At 42.2% G+C, this 22,863-nt stretch overlaps 1 protein-coding gene across 2 annotated transcripts in view; it reads right to left on the bottom strand.

Annotated features, from left to right (window-relative positions):
* Window positions 1–22,863, bottom strand: part of AJAP1 (adherens junctions associated protein 1) — an 896,426-nt gene that overhangs the window by 158,184 nt on the left and 715,379 nt on the right. The window contains exons 4-5 of one of the 2 annotated variants that reach the window (XM_085608867.1): window positions 11,951–12,193; window positions 6,735–6,866 (exon numbers count right to left, since the gene is read on the bottom strand). In XM_085608867.1, the coding sequence (XP_085464993.1) occupies window positions 6,794–6,866; window positions 11,951–12,193 (316 nt within the window). In that variant the 3' untranslated portion in view covers window positions 6,735–6,793. The remainder of the gene's footprint in view (window positions 1–6,734; window positions 6,867–11,950; window positions 12,194–22,863) is intronic. The other variant, XM_085608866.1, reaches the window with a different exon arrangement.

Raw genomic sequence — 22,863 nt, 5'->3', positions numbered from 1 at the left:
ATCTGCTGTTGCATTAAGGAATTTGGCTGTATGAGAGAGACTATTCTTGTATTCAACAGTGTTCCATTTGTTTCCTTCTTATCCTTGTTTTGTTTTTAATTTTCCCTGTGTGCTTTTCTCCACCTGATAGTTTAACCACTAACTCTATAAAATAGCTCTCTTTCCCTGGGTGGTTCCGTAGAAGTCCTTCTCTGTGCAAGCCAAAACATTTGCCGTCATGTTTTTTTTTAGATTCATTTTTTTAACAGTGGTCTGCATTCATTTCGTACCATCTCCTCCTCCATAAAATCAAAAAGACATAAGCCTGTTGTTTACTGCTGAAAAACATGTATGTTTTATGTAACAATCACAGCCTTTCTCGTCCAGGTTCAAATCTTTCCTTCTCCTTACCTTTCAAAAAATGTAGCTGCTTGTTTCAAGCTCCTGTCTTTATATGTTTAAAACTACCCCGATTTGTAGCTTGAGCGTTCCTTTTTTCAGGAGAACCAATTGGGGTAGAAAGAGCTTCTTCAGAGCCACAGCGGTGCTCTGGAACAGTCTCCCAAAGACACTAAAAGCTGCTCCCTCCCTACTCACTTTTCAGAAAAGCCCTAAAGACCTGGTCGTTCCCACAGCAGACATAAAGGCACCCCGCCCTGGCTAAACTTGATGCGGTCATCTAATTCAGCAACTTTATCTGTTCCTACAGCGCCACGACGCCTATCGGCATTAGTTGCACTTTATAAACTAGATATTAAAAAAAAAAATGTGACCCAATTTTCCAGCTTTGTGATTCACCAAAAGGGGTCACTTTTATTTTGGTGCCCGTGCATATTCTCTATCCCAGTGCAACCCTGATAATTTTAAGCCCAATAGCAATTTATTTGATATATACTTAACAGCAGGCAGTTAGAATATACCTGCTACTTGCTACCAAATGGGTGTTTGGACACATAATGAACTGCATGCAGGAAATTCAATGTGTTTTCTCTAGCATAATTAAGCTGTTTGTTAGTGACTCATTGTTTCCATTGGTTAGAGTTGGCGATTTTTAATATGTAGATTATCACATGTTTTTATGTTTGCTGGACTCTCATACTAGTACCAAGCAGGACGTTTTTTAATGTAGTCAAATGACACATCTGTTTGAATTGATTCTTAGTTTATGAATTCCTTTCACTGCCTAATGCTTTTCAACATTCGATTTTTTAGAAAAGGTAAGAGCTCAGGCTCATATACCAAAGGAGGCAGTGCTTTATATTAAAAAGAAAGGAAGCACATTCTTGGGTGTGTGTAGCCAATCACCAGTGGCCCGCAAAGTAACAGTAGGTGTTGTAGGCCCCTGATAAAGTACTTCATGGCTAAATACTTATGGGGTCTGAAAAGCAAAAACTACTGGCTATGCCAATGCTACAGATCTTTCACTATCAAAAAATAACACAGGAACTAATCCTCTATGTCTTGTCATATCCCCTGTCATCACTATAATTCTAATAAGAAGTGCTATCTGTCCCCCCTCTCTCAAATGTACTAACTCTCTCTCCGGCTTCCTTTATCTCTTTTTACACAACGCAAAAATCCATATGACATACATACACTATACACAACACATTTTCACATCTCAAAATAATATGCCACACAATTCAACTACACACACTTCCCCCACCTCATTCTACTTCATGCCACATAATAGCAAACCAATAAAGTAGCAGCCACATAATTCAACACTGCTCCAAGCCGCTAACTTACACTTCACATAATAACACTATACTGCTTAATTCCACTACACTACAAAACAAATATTTACACTACACACAACAAAATATAACTGCAAATAATTCCATTACACATAATTACACAACAGGGTATATTTCCTAACACATATTTGCACTCCACATACAATCACACAAATCCAAAACACATAATTACACTCAACAAAATACATTCAACTTCACAAAGTGCCACATATTTACCCACCAAAAACATGTGACTTAACACCAATGCACATAATACCATTCCAAACCATGCCACATAACTCCACAGCACACCACACAAGTCTGCACCACACAATTCTTCACACCACATAATTACATTATACTCAGTACAACATTAAAACAACCCACATGTCACATATCAACAATCCACATAAGTGCACTACAAACCATAATACATAATTCCAAAACACAAACATTCACGCAATGCCACACAGTTCCATGCCACTAAATTCAACTCTACACATTTCCAATACACACCACATAATTACACACAAGACCACATTTATCAACTACACAGCACAGCACATACCTTCAATCCATACCACAAAATATAACAGCACAACACATAAATCAACTCCACAACATAGCAATACACAACACACAATACCAATCCGCATAATTAACTCCATAACACACAGTTTCACTCTATATAATTCCGGAAACCTTAATACCATTTAATAGCTATCCGCATAATTCTACAGGACAACATACACCATGTATTTCCCTGAACAAGTCCACACCACACCACATAATTCAACAACAAACAAATCCAAAACAACCCATCTCTCCCTTGCACTGTTGTGTGTCACTTTAGATACCCGTATATAGGTGCATTGAATCATGTCCTTATATAGGCACAATTCGTCTTGTCTTTATTTAGGCATAATATTCCTGTCCTTATTTAGGCATTGGCCATGCAGATCCAAATACAGGCATGGTCACCTACATCTGTCTATCCTACGTCACATCGAGTTCTTAGAAACCAGACCCTTAAGCCGCTGGGATTTTCCCTGCTGGGATTGATTATTGATTTCTTCGAGAACTCATCTATTATGCATGATCTACTATTCCTTAGGGGTTCATTCATGACGTCTTCCTCTGCCCGACTTTACGTTAATGCTAGCATTCCTAGACACCTTCAAGGTATAAATATACCTTCACTTTCCCTCGCAATTCATGGCACGGCACAGCTCGGCTATACGGCTCGCCACGGCAAGACCTGAAGGAGTTCGAGTCCCTGCCTGACGCACTGAACAGACGCTGTCTTCCCTGCACGCAGAGATTCCAGCTTCCAGTGTTCCAACTCCCCTTGCGGGGTGTTAGACTTCGCGATCTGGAAAGAGATTGCCACCTCTCACATTCTAAGGTATGGAGCTGGCTAGAACCTAAGGAAATTCTTGGCATCTCATATAAAATACTAACTTAAGCTCAGACCAACTATAGCTTAGATCAGCACCTACTTCCTACCTCGCACTACATTCAAGTTAGGTACACTGGGGTAGAATTATTAAGAAACACCAGATGAGTATCCACGTTTAGCCTGTGTATTTATGTGTATATAGATATAGGTCATAGCTAAAAGACAATGCTGTTGCAGTTTTACTTCTTCTTACTGCTGTGCATATTATATCTTGCTTACTGTCTAATGAGCGTGACAGCTCATATCTCTTACACGAGAACTAAAACTGTTCAATAAATCCTTTTTATTGAAAACGCCGGTCTTCCTATTTTCTGTGTAACTCTGAAGAAACTAAGCATGCACGATTGACTGAGTGAAACTGTTATCTATTGTTTCCATGATTCTGAGACACGTTCCAATTCTGAAAGGAAACAAAGTTGTCATGTTAATGCGGTTGTCAGAAACTAATCCCTTCTTGTTCATTCAAGAAGTTTCTAGTCACCTCTGAGTTAGCTGGCATACAAGTAATTAAGTTTAATATACTCGATTGGAGCATACTGACCTCAGTCCTATGCACAGAACTATAGTGTATATTATTCCAATGCGCAGAGCCTATAAGGGAAATAGGAACTACACTACAACACTTCTACCAACCCAATCATCTCTCTACAACACACCCACTGTCCCTTTCATCTCTCTCCCTCACATCACCTCTAGCCCCTCTCATCTCTCAAACCCACTGCCACCTGTCACCCCTCCCTCATATTCCATGTCTCCTATCTATAATACCTGCTAACACATGCTAACTTTCTATACCTTCTTGCACTGTACACTACTCTACCTCTCGCCTCCCAACCCACCCCCCTGGGTGCCCTACCCACTGGTCCCTCCCTCTCGCTGTTGTACCATATCTCACCCCTCACTCTCACTCTCTCAAGCACTCTTCCCATCACTCATCTGGTTCAGTTCAGCTCTTCAAGCACAATATCTTCCCCATACCTTTTCAAACTTTCCAGCCCTCAAACCCACACTCGCCTCCTCTTCTTTAGGTGTCTTCTGCATACACAAAGGCTCCCTCTTTATAGCTCTGTCGCCTGCTGTCAACTTCTTTTTGTCTTTCTCACACACTCTTTCTGCTCCTCTACCTGGAGTTCATTTACAACTTCATGCACAAATTATCTATCCCTCTTTATCTTCCTTTCTATTTATTGTCGGCAGCTTTCAACTCTACTATTCACCATGCCACAATTCCACTGCACAAATACACCACACAATACCACTCCACACAATTCCACAACAAACAATTCCAGTCAAGCAACATAATTCCACTCCACACCACATACATCCATGACACTCAAAGTAAAAGCACTTGGGTAAAAGACATTATCTTTAACAATAATATAGCTCTTACAAATGCGAGACCTGTTGCATTGCAAAAGTTTGTTCTTTATAGGAGTCATGAACTTCCAGTTACCTTAATGATACAAATGAAGTTCCTCTAACCCTGAAAAAAATGTAGGGCCTGATTACAAGTTTGGTGGTGTGGGAGTGGGGTGCCATGCCAACTCCCCGGTCCCACTCTGCCAAACTTAACTGCTGCCCGCCTGCCAGATTATGAGTTTTCAAATAGTCTGGCAGGCGGTGCTTTGGCAGTCCCACAGTGGTGCAGTTCTAAGGCTCATACAGGAGCCTTAGACCTGCAGTGCCAAGGAAGCGCCAAAGCCCACTCCTGAATGTGCAGTCCATGCCATGCAGGTATATGGTTGCAAAAAGACGGGTGGGCACAAAATGTGCCCCCCTGCATGCACCCCCACCCCATGCACAGGGGCAACATGGAGCTCTGTAGGCCCCCCATACTTTCCTCATTGCCACACTTTTCATTGTTGGATCACCACCATGAAAAGTGTGGCGGGCTGGAAACTTATAATATGCTTGGTGGTGGCACAGCGTCACTGCCAGCATGTTGCTGTCCCAGACCGCCACACCACCACCAAGGAATTGCGGATCCCGGGCGATTTCAGCGACCTGTGGTGGCGGGACTGCCAGTGAGGCGGTTCCTGCCATGCCTCCCTGAGTTTGGCTGTCCTATGGACTGCCAAACTCGTAATGAGGCCCTTAGACTTGTCTTTATGTAATAACAACAAGCAACACTGTATCAATGTAGTGGCAAGTCAGGTTATTCATTAATCTAGTTCTGACACTAACAGTGCACAAAATGCCTAATATTTGCCGCCAAAGCCATTCTTATAGCTTTGGGGCCTGGAATAGTCTGAATTGTAACACTTTTCAGAGTTTGATGGTTAGTCCGTGTGTTGGTATTCTCATTGGCAGCACTGGAAGGGGCAATAGGTGGTGCCCTGGCACTTAGTTATTCTTTTTTATTTATTTTTACAAATTAGGTTCTGGGCAGTGCAAATCCTCTCAAGGGCATGCTCTTGCAGTCAAGATCCCTAAATATTTCATTACCATCTGTATTTTAAAAATCCTGAATATTTTGACTGCCTTTTCTTCCCTGTAACTGTCAATATTTGGCATTACTTTTTATTTTTAAACTACCTTGACATGTATGCACTGCTCTGAAATAGTAGAATGTTTGTTTTCTATAGTTATAAACAGAAAAAAGTTTTGCTTAAAACCATGAAATTTGGCATTGATGGTTAAGGATTAGATGCACTTTGATTGGGATTTGATGTGGTTTGATATGGTCCCATAATTCTTTAAAACAGGTTGATTTGAACTTTGAGTTTGAGTTCATTGTGAAGGGCTGTCATTGTTTGTATTTCAATAAATACGGTCTTCAAATATTTATGGAGATACATGTTGTAGTCATTGAAGATTATTCGTATTAGTACTTGATCATCAACATGACCTACACATGAATATCACCAACAAATCTAATGCTTATTTTGAATAAGACTTATTTCACTAATGCACAATGGCAATTTGGTATCTTATGACATATTTGCCTTTTGGCCTTTTCTCTTAACAGGCAAAAGTAAAGGGCTGTCCGCAAAAAAGAAAGACATTCAATTCTCTTTCAGCAATGTTACAATCTTCATCAACAATCATCGACAACAATGAGATTCCCATTGATGATGTCTCGTTGTGTTAAGACCTTATGTGACAAAATTCACTGGAAGCACCCTTTTTAATGGAAATGGTAAAGAGGCATCATTACATCATTCAACAAATCACAAAACATTAACAAAGTTATGGGTATCAGCCTTTGCCACTGTGGTCACTGGCATATGCACTTTGAAATCGCTAGGTTAATTATAATCAGAATAGTTTTCAATAGGTTGGTTGGCAGGTTCAAATATTACTTATAACAAATGCAATAGCTTTAGTTCAGAAATGTAACATATTAATCACGCTCAATCACTAACAACCTTCTGACTGTTCTGTCAATTAATGTTTTACTGATTGTCTAGTGCATGATGATCCTAGCAATAAAACAAGGTTTTAACAAGACTTCATCAACAGGTGACAATATATTATTGTGAAGATTTTCCATGCGTAGAAATGTTAAAACTTAGGTGAAGTGGTGTGGTTGGAAAAAATTTCTTAAGAGTGGTACGTACCAGAAAATAGAAACATGGCGTCTGCCCTGCCCTCAGGAAGTAAAACAGACTTCGGCCAGTCAGCAGGAGATTTCAAACCATTTCTCAGACACAAAGGCCACAGGAATTAGATGCCGATCAGAAGAGGAGGGTCTGCAGCGAGCAGAAAAATGGGCTTGCGCGTGCTGGTACGTAACACACAAGCAAGCCTGGTCAGGCCTGCTGCAAAAATTAGCTTAATAGAATAAAAAAATCTTTATAAAATAATGCTTTAGTTGGCATATTGACCTCATTTTGAAATGCATATGCTTTTGCCCAAAAAAATGCAATTTAATATTGCTGAATTCTCCTTAGTAAATTGGAATTAAATTCTAGCCATTAACAAGACTTTATCAGATTGAATTTTGTTCTATTAAATGAATCTAATTGCCTAAAATTGACATGCCAGCTAGTTTCATAGGAACTTGCACTTCTTAATTTGTGTGAGCACTTCTTTAGTGCTGGTTTATGCATAATTACTGAATTGGGAAACATGTTTGGTTTCTTGTGATACTTACAAACGAATAAATGAAATGGCTAAGGCATATACTTTTAAAGGTCAATGATTTCTGGAAAAGCATTACCTTAAGATGGAAAAACAATGAACCCTTTCCAACCAATGCTTATGTATCAATGAAGAATATTAACAAGAGTACAGACATACATAGACGATGTTCAACACAATTCACAGACAAAACACAAAGAAATAATAAAGCTAAAAGATCTACTTTTTGCCCCGGCATTGGTTGGCTGGGGTTCATATCATAAGTAACACACACATACACTCAATGAAATGGTTTGAAAATCCTTGCTAATTATTCATTTCTCTCTAAATATCAGCTTCAAAAGCAATTAACAATGCTGCAATTAACGTTTATCAATACCAATATGTGTTACTTATTTAGTTAATACTCTAGATGCACCTAACATTTGCTTAGAATTAAAGATAATGAATGCCCACACTTTTTAAATTTATGTTTAGTATTTAGATGCTTTTCTTGGACTTTGTGTATATTTACATGCCGGGTAATTAAATGTCTACAGTTAGAAAAATAAATAATTGGAAATATATCACAGACAATATTTTCACTAATAGCTCATAGCATTCAACGTCTCTTTAAAATCAATCCTTAGAAAGAACATTTAAATCTATGGATATGTAGCAGATACTGTGCTGTCATGATACCTTGAAAACTGTATGACAAAGAATAAGTGGAAGTGTAATTTTCGTAAATTTTATTTTACTGAATAATTAAATGTATCTGTTTTGTAAATTCGTGACATATCCTTTTTAACGCATATATGTTTCAACTTAAGTAATTTCAGGCAAAGCAAATCTCATATTAACAGATTGGCAATAAATCTATGTTCTGTTTTAGACCAATCCAAATAAATATACAAGTGAACAATTATCTGGTGTGAGGCTGTATTAACTGTTGTGTTTGGTGAAAAAGAATGTGAGCGTCCATCATATAAGCATAAAGGATATTAACAGCATTTCACATTAAAATTAATTTTGCATATTCAGAATAAAAAAGAAAAAGCAATATGATAGACAAAGGTAATGGAAATAGTGTATTTAATGAGGAAGATTAATCGGAAGTCCCAGTGTCTTGAGCCAATTTACAGTTCATCATCTTATTAAACATTTTATATGTAACATCAATACTGATTTATTGATGATTAAGTTCTTTATTGGAAATGGTTAAATCTTTGTTGACTTAGCAGCTTGAAGGTTAAACCATTGGATTACGGATATTTCAAGATGGTGAAATTTAACACCCTGGTCAATGTGTACTTCTTTTTTTTATAAATGTGCATATGTGGCTGAGCTAATATTACTCCCCTATTATCTATGAGGTATCTTCATGGATTAATTTTCAGGTCACAGCCAGTGCCAGATTTATGGTGGTGTACCTGGCATTGATCTCGGGGGCCGCTGCATTTTGAAATATTTTATAAGGTTAAAAATATTTGCTACAGAGTTACTTGTATACCCAGCAATTTTCAAGCAATAATGACGATGTTAAGAGAACTTCTCTGATTAAAGTACCTGCTGAAGAGATCTAAGTGTTGACTTGTTTCAGTTTTGACTCATCACAAAAATATGCCTGCTGCAAAGCACTAGTAACATGTAGCTAACAGAACTGTATTTTATGTAATTAGCTCATTGGCTACTGCTTTTGTCACAGACATCCTTTTGTTACTTGCAGTTCATAAATTGCAGTCCTTCTAAAATTGAAAGGTGAGCTATGAAGTGTCATCAAAGAACTACATGCAAACTACAAAGCATAGGTTTATAACCTTATTTTGTTTTCTCCTTATCCTAAGGTTGATAAAAGATTTGTTTGGGTAGAAATTAATTTGTATTAGTAAAGCTAATCGCATACACTGTGTTATATTTTAAATACAAAGGTTGTGCTTCTCTATAGCAAGCACTCTTGAAATATGTTGTCTACCTGTATGGATGACATGTGACTCCAACAACTTGTATTCCTTATTGTCTTATGTAGCATTTGATTGTTTCATTATCTCTGCATAATATGTGTGTTATGTAAAGTGTTCTGAGGTATGAGTGATGCTATAAACGGAATAAAGTAAATGTGAGAAAGGACTCTGGAGCAGGAAGGGCACGCTTGGAGGATTTTTAGTGAGAGAATCCATGAAGAAGGAGGTCATTGGGCGGTGCCAACAAAGATTGTCAATCTAGGCGCCACCAGTATTAAAGCTGGCCCTGGTCACCGCTTTGCATAACACCTGTGCACTAATCAAACTACAGAGGCCTGAGAAGTACTGAAGTCCAGATTACTGTATATCTCTTTCATAAAGCAACACAAAAACGAGTAAAGAAGTTATTTGCGATTGCTCTGTGGTCCTACTTCTGCAGCCCTCAACAGCAAGGAAGTTATGCAGCTATGTCTGTCAAATGATTGGAATGGTTACACAATGGTGTGGAAGGCATTAACTAGTTAATGTTTTGCAATCACATGAAATGCAAGAAAGTAATGTAGAATCTGCTTGCAAATCGTACATGAATGTTCACCATTACGTCTGTGTCTGATTTGTAATAACTCAGACTTGAAATATCTCGGTTTCTCGTGGTCATTGTGAATTATTGTGTTGCATAATACTTTGCAAAGATATGAATAATATTCAAAAACCTAGCAAAGCTGCACAAGTTACAGGTTGCAAATGCAAAAAACCTTAGCACTTGAAGACCATTGTTTTGACACGGCAACAGAATTACCAGCCATGTTATATCATTGGCAAATGTATTGTCACCTCTGTTCAATACTTAGTCATTCCCGAGTATAGAATATAAATGAATGTTTGTGATGACAATCTTGTAGTCACAATCATACAAGCAAAAGGGTAGAAGATGTGTATCCTGGGCGTGACGGTGAACACTTCTACTCAGAATCTATCCCTTTATAAACATACATTGTGAAGATTTTGACTTTGGCTCAAAACCCATTCATACCAGGTTTAGCAAGTGTGTTAGATGAATCTTGGCTACTTAGGACAAAGTATATTAGACACAATTTCACATTGTGCCACCCATGGCTGAAATTATGAACAGAGGCAGGTGGGTGTCAGTTCTCCACACCTCTGCCTGGGCTTCCTTTTATTTCGGAAAGGAATAGAAGACATATATAATAGCCAACCCTATTTGTATCTTTGGTCTCCGTTTGAGACTAAGAATAAATAATTGTGTTTTCGCAATGTAAAAAAGAGATCAGAAGCCAAAATTATTTTGTACATATTGCAGTACAGGCAAATGGCAGTTAAGACATTTGCCCGCTGACTTATATTGGGTCCATAATATGGCAATATTGCACACTGGCAAACAAAGAGCAGATGTGTTTGGAAACAATTTTGGTTTTGGCGAAGTTCGGAAAGCTGCAGAAAGGGCTTGCTCCAAATTCTCTCTGAGCCATTTTGCAAAGGTTAATTTAGCAATGCAAATGTTGTTTCAAACTAATTTAGTAGCATCGTTGTCCTCTAGACGATACAAACATTCTAATGGTATTTTATACAAGTTTTAAGCCGGATGGGGACACTGGGTTTAAGCCCTTACAAGTATGCACTATTTTGCGCTGTGTATCAACGATCATAGTACAAACGTGCTTTCTCTGGCTTAACCCTGATGCAAACAAATGTTTATTAAGAGAAGAACCAATACCTGGTTGCAATGTTCCATATTATGCAGTCAACACAAAAAGTCAAAAGTATGTTTTCCCTTTTTTTCCAGTGCCAGATTGTGCATAAATCACACCTGGCATCATTTTGAATGAGTGAACTATAGTTCAAAGGTAATTTTATTAATAGTCTCTTCACGTGTAATCACTTCATACCTTTACAGATCTGATGTAAACACAATAATGACAGCAGTATTGGGAGTAAGGAATGCAGCTGAGTGCTAATTGAGCAAATTCTTAATCCGTACAATTTTCTAGTTTAGATGCGTCCAAGTTCTCATTCTACTAATTCACAGTTCTGGGTTTAGTAATCTGAAGGTTTGGATGACATCTTTGATAAAAGTAATGCAAAACTCAGACAATGAGCTAAAACCAGATTACACTGACTTCTCTAGCCTACTGTCAATTAAACAGTATTTGTATAGCACTAACTAATCACCCGTTAGGGTAACCGTGCACGTGAGGGCATCCAGGCGCTGAGTCTATGTTTATGTATACAGTTTTATTTCTTGACCATAGTTTTAGGAGCATAGGATCAAAGTATGAAATCAATTGATGTATTGATATATTTGCATATGAGAATTTATATGAATACATATATATATATATATATATATTTTATTTTTTTATTTTTTTAGGAAGCAAACTACATCACACTTGTTGCAGTATGATGCATATTTTCTGTTCCTAGTCTGAACCGAGAGTTTGAGATCAGAAAACATCACTTGTTTTATATGTTGCAACAATTAAATTTTCCTAAGTCCCAACCCTAACTGCAAATATTTTACACATCTTGTCCTATGGTCATAAACATTTAGGCTCAAGGAACATAAATATCTCCCTAGTGTGCAAGGAAACAACTACTCTCATATGACAGTGAAGTATTATTTTCTTTCAGCTGAAAGACCTTGTATGCTTTTACTTAAAAAAGAAAACAAATAAACAAAACTAACACACAACATTAAGTTTTGATTTGTCATTTCAAAAAACCGAGCTTACCTATTTCCATTGAACGTTGTTTTATAAACTCCAGTTTGGTGCAATGTTTCATCTGTGTAGACTGGTACAGGTGTTCTGACACACTCATGAGAGCACTGTAGTGTTTCGTTGTATGCAGTGAAAATGTCCATGTTGCTTGGTACACGGGCGGGAGTGAAATCTGTCAGATTTTGGCAGCTTTCTTCTTGCTGGTTAATTTTCCTTTGGTGGCTGTTCCGCCTCGTGTTTCCACTCTGTGCACAACTACAGTAGGAGAAAAACAACATAAAACTGAGACACACAGCAAAAGAAAAAGGTTTAACATCATTAGAGCGGGTTCTACGTACAAAACCAAGCCCACCTCTAACATGCTACCCATGGCCACGATAATGTTCCAATGTTCTCCTTCAATAAAACGCCCTAGTCTGGAGGCAAATAAAGACCTCCCATCAGCACCTAGGGATAGAGCACAAAACAATTTTGCCTGGCAACCTTTTGCCACAGTATTATGAAAACAGGATTTTGGAAGTGGAAATGTGTGACAAGAACTATAGTGCATATTTGCTTTGTGAAATTTTGTTGTGCTAGTTATCTGTTCTGTTGTTTTTTTGTGCTACTGCATTTTTTTGTGCTGAATTATTGCAATATGATTTTTTGCCGTTGCTATGTTTTAATTGTGGTGTTATGTTGTTTTGTTTATGTTATTGTGTTATGTGTAGTTGTTTACTATAGAACCGTCCACAAACGTTGCATTCTTTTCTGCCAAAATCTGCATATGCCTTTAAAGTTCCTATTTTAGGCAACCACTCAGAAAGCAGCGGCAGCCAGCTCAGGTAAGCTTGGTGAGGCACGGCGCGGCGGGGGGAGCCGACAAACGACGGAATAGGTATTATTCATTTATTTAACTATACCTATTTCGTCGTCTGTTGACTAAAACCCCCCGCCCCACCCACCGCAATTACCTGAGCCGGCCATCTCTGTTAGTAAGGTGATTGAACTGATGATTGGCTAAAATTATTACAAGTTACTAAGAATGAATTAAGTGGCAGATCGCACATATGAGTTGCTGTTTGATTGTAAATTCATGTTTTTCTCTCTCAAAGATGCCCTGCCTGGAGTAAAGGTTTTACATTTTCATTTCTTTGAAGAAGGAAAGTGTATGTTGACCCAGTCATATTTTAACCTAGAAATGCCTTAAAGGGAAATATCTCAAATTCCATAGGTCACTCCATTGATGAAGTTATCACACAATTAATTATATCTTCTTTGTTATGCATGCATTAACACATAAACATATTCATCAATTAAAGTGTATACAATATGTTGGCAGGAACATAGCGCGGTGGTCATTGGCTCTTATGCAAGCAATGTAAAATAGACCATCCTACCTTCTGGGGAGGAAGTTAAAAACAGTCATATTTGAAGAGCAGTTGGCCCTAAATGCTTGGAGTCTTATTACTCCAATGTCGCTCTTGTCCTCGTCCCCTTCATTTAAACAAGTGAGATAATCCTATCTTACGAACAGAAAAAACAACAAAGGAATTCTGGCCCTACCCCACCCCCTCCCCCTGGGAGTACATAAACATACCAAACCCACTATTCGTCCTATTCTTTTTTCTGTCTTGTGACAATTTAGGACAAGGCAGGAGCCTGGGAGGCTCCCGCATTCTTACCGTTTTTGCTGCTGGGTGGCGGGAACATGGCTGGCTTCTTGACTCCCTCCCTGCCGGGCTTGGGGGCGTCATGCTGTTTCTTCATGGTCTGGGTCATCGTTTTCTGGCAAGGTTCCCGGTTGTGAGGTCAGCATCGTGCCTCACGGGTTGAGGGGCATGTCGGGGGCACAGCTGTGTCCATGTTTCATGCCCCAGAATCTCTCAGTTGGTGGGGACTTCTGGGGCGGCATTGACTGACTTCCACTGGATGTGGCAGGAAGTCAGGCATATCGATGTCAGCAGTGCAGCGGGGTGACTGCTGGTTGTGCTTAAGTTACCAGCCCAAACGTGAGTACAGCATAGCGGTGCTGTTTGTTCTGAGTCAGCCTCGTATATACGGGCTGTTTTCTGTATTACCTGGACTGTGTGTGCAACCTGGTTGGCTGCTGGTTGTGGCATCCAGCTGTTGCTGTTTTCATCCATATTTCTTCCTAAAGGAGTGTACTGGTTCCCTGCTGGGGAACCCAGTGACTCTGTCCATTGATCTACTTCTGGGATCCTTTTCAATAAGGACTGGGGACACCTGGTCTTCCGGTTGCTTCCTGGTCTGAGAGCTCCTGGTTTCTTCAGATTTTGTGACTTCCTGAGGCTGTGGACATGGGCAAACATTCCAGGAAGAATAGGCATGTAGATCACTCCTCCTCTTCCACTTCTGAGTCTTCTTCCTCTCCTTATCTGACGCGCTCCAAATGGCACAGGGAGGGGTATGATGTCAGGATTAATCGTTTGATCAAGGAAACCTTGCAGGGAATGTGGGTGGTCACTGTTCCAAGAGCTCAGTGTATGCTCCGCTCTCACATTCTTCTGACACTAAGGAGTATTGGATGGGGGGAGGAGCACAAGGGCAAGTACATTCACAAAGATATGTGCCGGACTTACTGAAGTTTGCAAAGTTCAACATAGGGTTTTCTTGCGATGATGCTCCCAGTACTTGGGGGTTTCTACACTGCACCAGTTTCAGAGCACTGCTGCAGTGGATGTTCTGGTCCATCACTACATCCATGAGGTTCTTAAAAGGGAGTGGAAGGACCCTGATCATATCATGCTTCTCACATTCATGGTGAAACTATACACTCTTCAGGATATGTCTAAAGAGTAGCCAGACTCCATTCCTATTGATTAATTTATGGCATGTCTGGTGGATCGTACTTTTTTGGCCAAGGACGCAGTGGGCAATGATCCCATGAACAAGAAGGTGGATGCTTCCCCCAGAAAGTTTGTTCTGGTTCCCATCTAACTCTGAAGGCGGGCATCTATGGGACTTATGTCGCTCAATCACTTATTTCCGATATGGAGGCTCTCTATAGGTCCATGGATGATACTTCGGACTATTTGGGACTTCTGAGAGACAGGTGGAATTCCTCTCTGATGTTTCATATGACGTTGTGAAGGCATCATCCCTTTCTGGGGGGGTTTGTGTGGGGGCTCACCGCAATTTGGTTCTGAAGGACTGGAAGACTGATTCTGCCCAGAAGATTTCGGCCCTTTGCTTGACCTTTCAGGGTACCATGATGTTTGGTGAAGAGTTGGAGGGCAATCTACATAGGCTTTTTAAGGAAAAGAAGCATTCATCCTCCTTTAATCATTCCTCCGCTGCTGCTGTAACTTCTACGCCTAAATCCTTCTTCCATTCACCCTCTAAAAGGCAATTTTCTCGTGGTCATGGGAGATTTGCTTCTGGGAAGGGTTGGGACAAGAAAGCTATGTCCCCTCCTGCAAAGCCTCGTTCATGACTATCTGGCGGCCGATCCCAGATTCTCGGTCGGAGGTCGACTTCAGTACTTCGGTGCAATCCTGTTCAGATGCGTGGGTACTGGACATTGTGAGACTGGGTTATCTCATTGAATTTTCGGTGCCTCCTCCAGATTCAGGGGTCCGTCCAACTCCTTGGACATCTTGTTTGACCAAGAGGTCCAAGCTGTCTCGGGGGATACAGGTTCTGTTGGAGAAGGGGGCTGTTGAGGTGGTTCCTCCTCTGGAGAATGGGAGGGGTTCTACCCCCTGATTTTCCTAATGCCCAAGGTGACAGGGGGGTTCCGTCTGGTCCTGGATTTTAAGCCACTGAACAAGAATGTATTACATCTGCCTTTCAAAATAGAGACCCTCCAACGAGTGATTTTGCTGGTTCTCCCGGGTCACTTCATGTGCACCCTGGATCTTCAGGACACTTACTATCATATTCCTGTTCACCCCAGTTCTCGTAAGTTTCTGAGGTTTTTCCTTTGGGCCGGCATTATCAATTTCATGTTTTGCCTTTGGGCCTGAGGTCGGCCCGCGAGTATTCACCAAGGTGGTGACGGCATTGGTGGCTTCTTTCCATCTTCAGGCTGTCCTGATCTAACCATTCTTGGACGATTGGCTGGTCCATGCTCCTTCCCTGGATCAGTTGTTGTGGGATCAGGAGTTGGTGTGTTCAATGTTGAGGGATCATGGGTTTTTGCTGAGCCTCCCCAAATGTCAGCTGGAGCCCTCACAGGACTTGAAATTCATAGGGGCTCTTTTTCGCACCAATCTGAAGGAGGTGTTCCTACCTGTCTCTCGGTTGATGACCCTGGGTTCCCTTGCTCGTTGTTTTCTGGAGGAGTGTTCATTTCCAGTCCGTCTCTGGTTGTGGCTTCTGGGTCTTATGGCAGCGGCGGTGTTCATGGTTCCTTGGGCGCGGTTTCATCTTCGCCCTCTTTGGTTAGATCTATCGCCCATTGGGTTCCCTTGTCTCGCAATATGGCCCTATTGGTTCCGGTGTCTCGGTCTGTCCTCCCTGCCCTGTGTTGGTGATTGGTTTCGGACAATCTCGGCAAGGTTCTGCCTTTCAGCCCTCCCCTCCGGTAGCACTGACGATGGATGCCAGTGCTTTGGGGTAGGGGGGAACGTTGGCCTCGGATTCACTTTAGGGTCATTGGTCCCTTCAGGAGGAGAGGAGGTCTTCGAATTGCCGCAAGTTGACATCAGAGTTCTTGGCTGTCATTGGGTACAGTGATCGGTTTTTGAATCACAATGTGGTGGTTCATTCAGACAACATGGTAATGGTGGCTTACCTGAATCACCAGGGGGTATACAGTCGAAGTCGGTGAATGCAGTGGTGTTCCCGTTGTTTTGTTGGGCAGAAGGACTTCTGTTGTTTCTCTCAGCTGTTCACTTTGGGAGGTGGACAATGCGGTGGCAGATGCCCTCAGTTGTTATTTCCCACCTCCCAGGAGCTGTCTCTGACTCGGGTGGCCTTCCGTCTAGTGTGCGAGAGATTTGGTATTCCCTTTCTTACCAACAGAAAAAAGAACAAAGGAAACCTGGCCATACCCAACCCCCTTCCCCTGGGAGTACATAAACGTACCAATCCCAGCATTCCTCCTCAAGTACCAAGTCCCAGATGAAGGCTGGCAAGTCCAGGAGGGAGGAGGGAGGGATGTAATGAAGGGGATGAGGACAACGGGAGCAGGAGTAATGAAGATTACCTGTAAGTAATAGGACATTATCCCCAGGTCCCTCCTGTCCTCGTCCCCTTCATTTTAACAAGTGAGAATACCCAAGCATCCAACAACAAACCACCAGTACACAGGACCAACAGAAAAACTCTGTGATTTATTGAAACAGGCAAAAGAAGGCAGATCAGAAACACACAGTCTGAAGAAACCCCAAACCAAAATAAGCTTAATCTCCCAGATCATTCTGAATTTGATAATGCCGCACAAAGGTATTAGAAGGTGCCCAGGTGGCTGCCCTATAGATCTCAGCCAGGGATACACCCCAAACCTCAACTCAGGAGGATGCCATCCCACGAGTAGAACGCTCCTGCACACCAGCCAAAGGAGGGGAACCAGAAAGAGAGTAGGCCCAAATGATGTCCTGCTTCAGCCATCAACCAATACAGGACGAAGAAGCACTCCCCCCTCAAGAAGAAACCCTGAAAGACACAAACAGGAAGTCAGACTTATGAAAAGAACAGATGCGATCCAAATAGATCCACAAGGCTCGGCAAACATCCAGCAAATCCCAAGGAATATCATTGCCCGCAACCTGCTCCGAACCTAAAGCAGGCAGCCCCAACTCCTGGGAGCGATGAAACTGAGACAGAACTTTGAGAACAACAAAGGAAGAGTCCAACCGAAGGACCACCCCATATGCAGAAAAAGACAAAAAAGGCTCACAAGCCATCAAGGCACCCAGTTCACCAAGGCGCCTGGCCGATGTAATGGCCACCAAAAAGACCGCTTTCAAAGTAACAAACTTTATATCAACCTCCGACAAAGGCTCAAAAGGAGAGGCAACCAAAGCCTGCAACACCAAAGGGAGATCCCACAGAGGGAAAGAAGGCCTCACCACAGGACGGGACAAGGAAAAACTCCTCAGCAAACGAGAAATCAAATTGTCCACATCAGGCAAATTCCCTCAAGGGGAAAGAAAAGCCCTGACAGCCGCCCACTGTGCCCGCAAAGTGGAGACACACAACCCCTTATCAAACTCCTCCCAGAGAAATTGAAAGACTTCAGACAGGGGGCACACCAGAGGGGGCAACGCCAGGGCCTGACACCAGCGCTGGAAATTACCCCAATGCCTACCATAGGACTGGAGAGTGAGAGGCTTCCTGGACTGCTGAATAGCCAAAACTAAATGCACAGGGAGACTCCAACTCCTCCAACCCTGCCTCTCAACCTCCAGGCAGACAGTCATATACGATGGAGGGACATTGGGGATGACCGCAAGGGGGATGGAAAGAAAGGAAACAACCAAGGTCCCTGAACCACCAACCACCTAAGAGTCGGAAACCAGGACTGGCGGGGCCAAAAGGGGACCTCCACTACCACCTCCTGATACACCAGGCGAGGCAGAACCCGGGGGATCAGAGCATGGGGTGGGAAGGCATACAGCAGGCGAGATGGCCAAGGGATAGTCAGGGCATCTTCCCCCAGGGCCCCACCTGATGGACCTTGGAGCAGAAGTGAGGAGGCTGAGCATTTTGCTGGGAAGCAAAGAGGCTGAGAAAGGGAAGACCAAACCTCTCGCACACCAGACGAAAGGCCATCGGAGTCGAAGACAACTCCTGGGAGGCAGGGAAACAAAGACTGAGGGCACCCGCCACCCCATTATCCACCCGCTGGATATGAACAACCAAGAAAGACAATAGGTGCCCTTCTGCCCAACAAAACAATAGGAACACCACTGCATTCAGGGACTTGGACCGTATACCCCCCTGGTGATTCAGGTAAGCCACTGTCACCATGTTGTCTGAACGAACCACCACATTGTGATTCAACAACCGATCGTGGAACCCCATGACAGTCAGGAAAACACCGCCGTCTACTCGTGCCAATTCGAAGACCTTTTCTCCTCCTGAAGGGACCAACGACCCTGAAGGGAATTCGAGTCCAACCTTGCCCCCCACCCCAAAGCACTGGCATCTGTCATCAGCACAACCAGAGGGGAGGGCTGCAGAGGCAGACCCTTGGCGAGATTGTCCACCAACGCAGGGTAAGGAGGACAGACAGAGACACCGGAACCAATAGAACCATACTGCAAGACAAGGGATCCCAATGGGCCATCAGATGTAACCAAAGAGGGTTTAGATTAAACCGCGCCCAAGGTACCATGAACACCGCCACTGCCATAAAACCCAGAATCTGTTTTCTGTCTGGCCTGGTGATGGAGGATCGGGAGGTGATAGTGGTGGTCCCTTTTTGGCCCCGCCGGTCTTGGTTTTCCGACTCTTCGGTTGTTGGCTGTTCAGGGTCCTTGGTTGTTCCAGTTCTTTCTGTCCCCCCTGCGGTTGTCCCCGATGTTGTCCCTCAACCAGCTTCGACTGTCAGTCTTCAGGTTGAGAGGTAGGGGAGGAGGAGTCGGGGTCTCCCCGAGCATTTAGTTTTGGCTATTCAGCAGTCCAGGAAGCCTCCCTTTGGTGTTACAGGCTTTGGTTGCCTATCCTTCCGAACCTTTGTAGGAGGTTGATATAAAGTTTGTTACTTTGATAGTTGTCTTTTTGGTGGCCATTACTACGGCCAAACGCCTTGGTGAACTATTGCCTTGAAAGTTCATGAGCCTTTATTGTCTTTTTCTGCAGGTGGGGTGGTCCTTAGGTTTGGATTCTTCCTTTGTTCCCAAATTTCTGGTTAGTTTAATCGCTCCCAGGAGTTGGTGCTGCCTGCGTTAGGTTCGGAGCAGGTTGCGAGCGATGATCTTCCTTGGGATTTGCTGGATGTTTGACTGGCCTTGCAGATCTATTTGGATCGCACCCGTTCTTTTCGGAAGTCTGACTCCCTCTTTGTGTCTTTTGAGGTTTCCTCTCTTGGGGGGCGTGCTTTTTCTTCCTCCATTAGTCTATGGCTGAAGCAGGTTATCATATTGGCCTACTCCCTTTCTGATTCCCCTCCTCCTGCTAGTATGCAGGGGAATTCTATTAATGGGATGGTGGCCTCCTGGGCTGAAGTTCGTGATGTGTCCCTTGCAGAGATCTGTAGGGTGACCACCAGGGCATCTTCTAATACCTTTGTGCAGCATTAATGCATTCAGAATGTTCTGGGGGATGACGCTAATTTTGGTTTGTGGGTTCTTCAGGCTGTGTGTTCCTGATTTGCCTTCTTTTGCCTGTTTCAAAAAATCACTGGGATTTGCTGTTGGTCCTGTGTCCTGGTGGGTTGTTGTTAGATGATGGCAGGTTGCTGATTGGGTATTCTCACTTGTTTAAATCAAGGGGACAAGTCCAGGAGGGACCTGGGGGTAATGTCCTATTACTAACTGGTAATCTTCATTACTCCTGGTTCCGTTGTCCTCGTCCCCTTCATCACATCCTTCCCTCCCTCCCGGACTTGCTGGCCTTCATAAGGGGCTTGGTATTTCAGGAGGAATGCTGGGATTGGTATGTTTATGTACACCCAGGGGTAGGGGGTTGGGTAGGGCCAGCATTCCTTTGTTCTTTTTCTGTTGGTGAGATAGGATTATCTTACTTGTTTAAATGGAGGGGACGAAGACAACGGGACCAGAAGTAATGAAGATTACCAGTGTGTAATAGGACATTCACAAGTACCTTGCGACTCCGGTGTATCACTGTTAATTTGGGGAAAAATGTGGCTCAAGGGGCTTGTAAATAAGACCCCTGGAGTTCAGACCCACTGTACATGCTCCACTAATGATATCTACAAGACTGATCTTGAGTGCTTGCTTTATACAAGACATGTTTCTTCCTAATTGTGCTTGCAGTTGTAGGAGTACGACTCTGACCTCCAGTGCTGCCTAATGCGAAATTCCAACCACTGCTTTCATAGTTTTGCTGATATCAGTATCAGTAGGCACTCCATAGACCCCTCACCGACTTGCCAAGCCAGTTGCCATGCAGGTCACATGCTAAACAGTAAACCCTGTTCACCATTCTTCTCTAGGTTTAATATCAGAAGTTCATCTTCATTCTTCTATGGGTATACCTCCGAACAGTTAATAAGTCCACCTCATGGTTACATGTAAAACTAAAGTGCTGCATGTCAATATCACTCTGTTGGAACTGAATAAACAAAAGTCAGGGAATAAATAAGGTCAGATTTCATCCATTAAATAGTTCTTTTAGTGACTTTTCACAATCCACCTTTTCTCCGTTTGCACAATATTAGCATAAATATTGTTATTCCGCATGAAGCAACACTTCATCATATCACAAATGGCAAAATCTAAGTAGTTCATATTGGCCACAATGCAGTACACTCAGTCTAAAAGTAATACTTTTAAATATGGTTGCCTTTCTTAAGATAAAGATGAACAAGTCTGGCCATAATAAATTATGGTATACTTTGTTTTATCTTTTTCTACATGCCTACTCTCTTGATGACCTAAAATCCATATAAGCTGATTTCCGATGTCTTTCATGTCATATGTTTTACTTTGAAATAGTTTGAGTGCTTTGACTAGAATCATTTTATTTTACTTAGATGGGTACATAAGACATAATATAAATGTGTTTAAAAACTAAAATATAACAGCAAAAATTAGAGAAGACAAACCATCTATCCGGTCAGTTTTACAATTCTACAAAAATGATACATTTTTGATGTAATTTTGTGCAGATATATTTTAGAGATTGAATAGATTCATCATTGCTCTACTGAAGAAATAAGATCTGACTATGAGGTTTGCCTATCTGATAATCTGTAAGACAAAGGGAGAAGGTTTTGATCCCTCAATAACGATGAGTACCGTGTGCACCACCTTTTCAGAGAAATCACAAGAGTGGCCTGAAACTGTGGCAGCTAACCTTTTCTTATGAACCTGATCGCAAAGTCTTTTAAGAAGATACAAATGTTAAACATGGGCAATTCATAATAATAAGATTGCTTAAATAGAAAATTATAAATGTGCAAATGATCATTATATTGCTAAATGTAATTTTGCAAGTTCTTAAGGGCCTCATTACGATGCGGTTCGGACCGCAACCAGCAGCTTGTCAGTTGCGGTCAGAACCGCATCGACTGCTGCGTTCCGACCAATGCATTAGGGTGCGTGGGGTTGGAGGCAGCAATCGGATGGACGGACGGACCGATGCCTTTCGACGGACTCATGGAGCCCGTTGGTCTGTTGGAAGCTTCTCATAATCCCTTAAGGGTGGCGTTTCCACCATCGGGATTATGATGTTTGTTTCCGACAGCCTTTCCATGTCGGCCTTTCTGACATGGAAAGACTGTCAGAAAGTGACATTGGGTGCCCCCAGCAGGGGCCCCTTGCCCCGTGACCCCACGCTTGGGGGCTTGGGGAGCACCTATGGTGCCCCCCTGAAAATCCCTGCATCATCATGGTGCCTGTCACACAGTGCAGGGATTTTCGCGAACTCCCATTTTTCAATGGGAGCTTGTGATGCGGGCGGGTTCGACCGAAACGGTGTCGGTCAGAGGCAACTCCAATTGACATCGTAATTAGGGCCTTAGTGTTTTTTAGTGATTGATGTAAGGAAGATTGCCAAGGCTATATTCTGTCACAAAGAAAAACCAGCAGACCCTGATAAATTGGTGATTTTTTCAGTTTCTATAAAACATTATCAAGGGAACCTCTGTCACCTTTAGACATCTGTATGGACATTTGTGAGACTCTCAGAATTTCCATTAGCTCCGGTAAAACACAATATTTACAGTATATTTTAACAAAGGACAATGGATATGAAGTGCAGATTGTGTAACCCAAATTCTTTATTGTACTCGTAGGATAAGAGGACGGCCAAGAAACACCTTGTGTCAAGGCCTCAAGACTGACAGCAAG

Source organism: Triturus cristatus, chromosome 1_2, assembly GCF_964204655.1.
Source record: "Triturus cristatus chromosome 1_2, aTriCri1.1, whole genome shotgun sequence".
NCBI lineage: Eukaryota > Metazoa > Chordata > Amphibia > Caudata > Salamandridae > Triturus > Triturus cristatus.
This window is presented reverse-complemented; position numbering and strand designations above follow the sequence as displayed.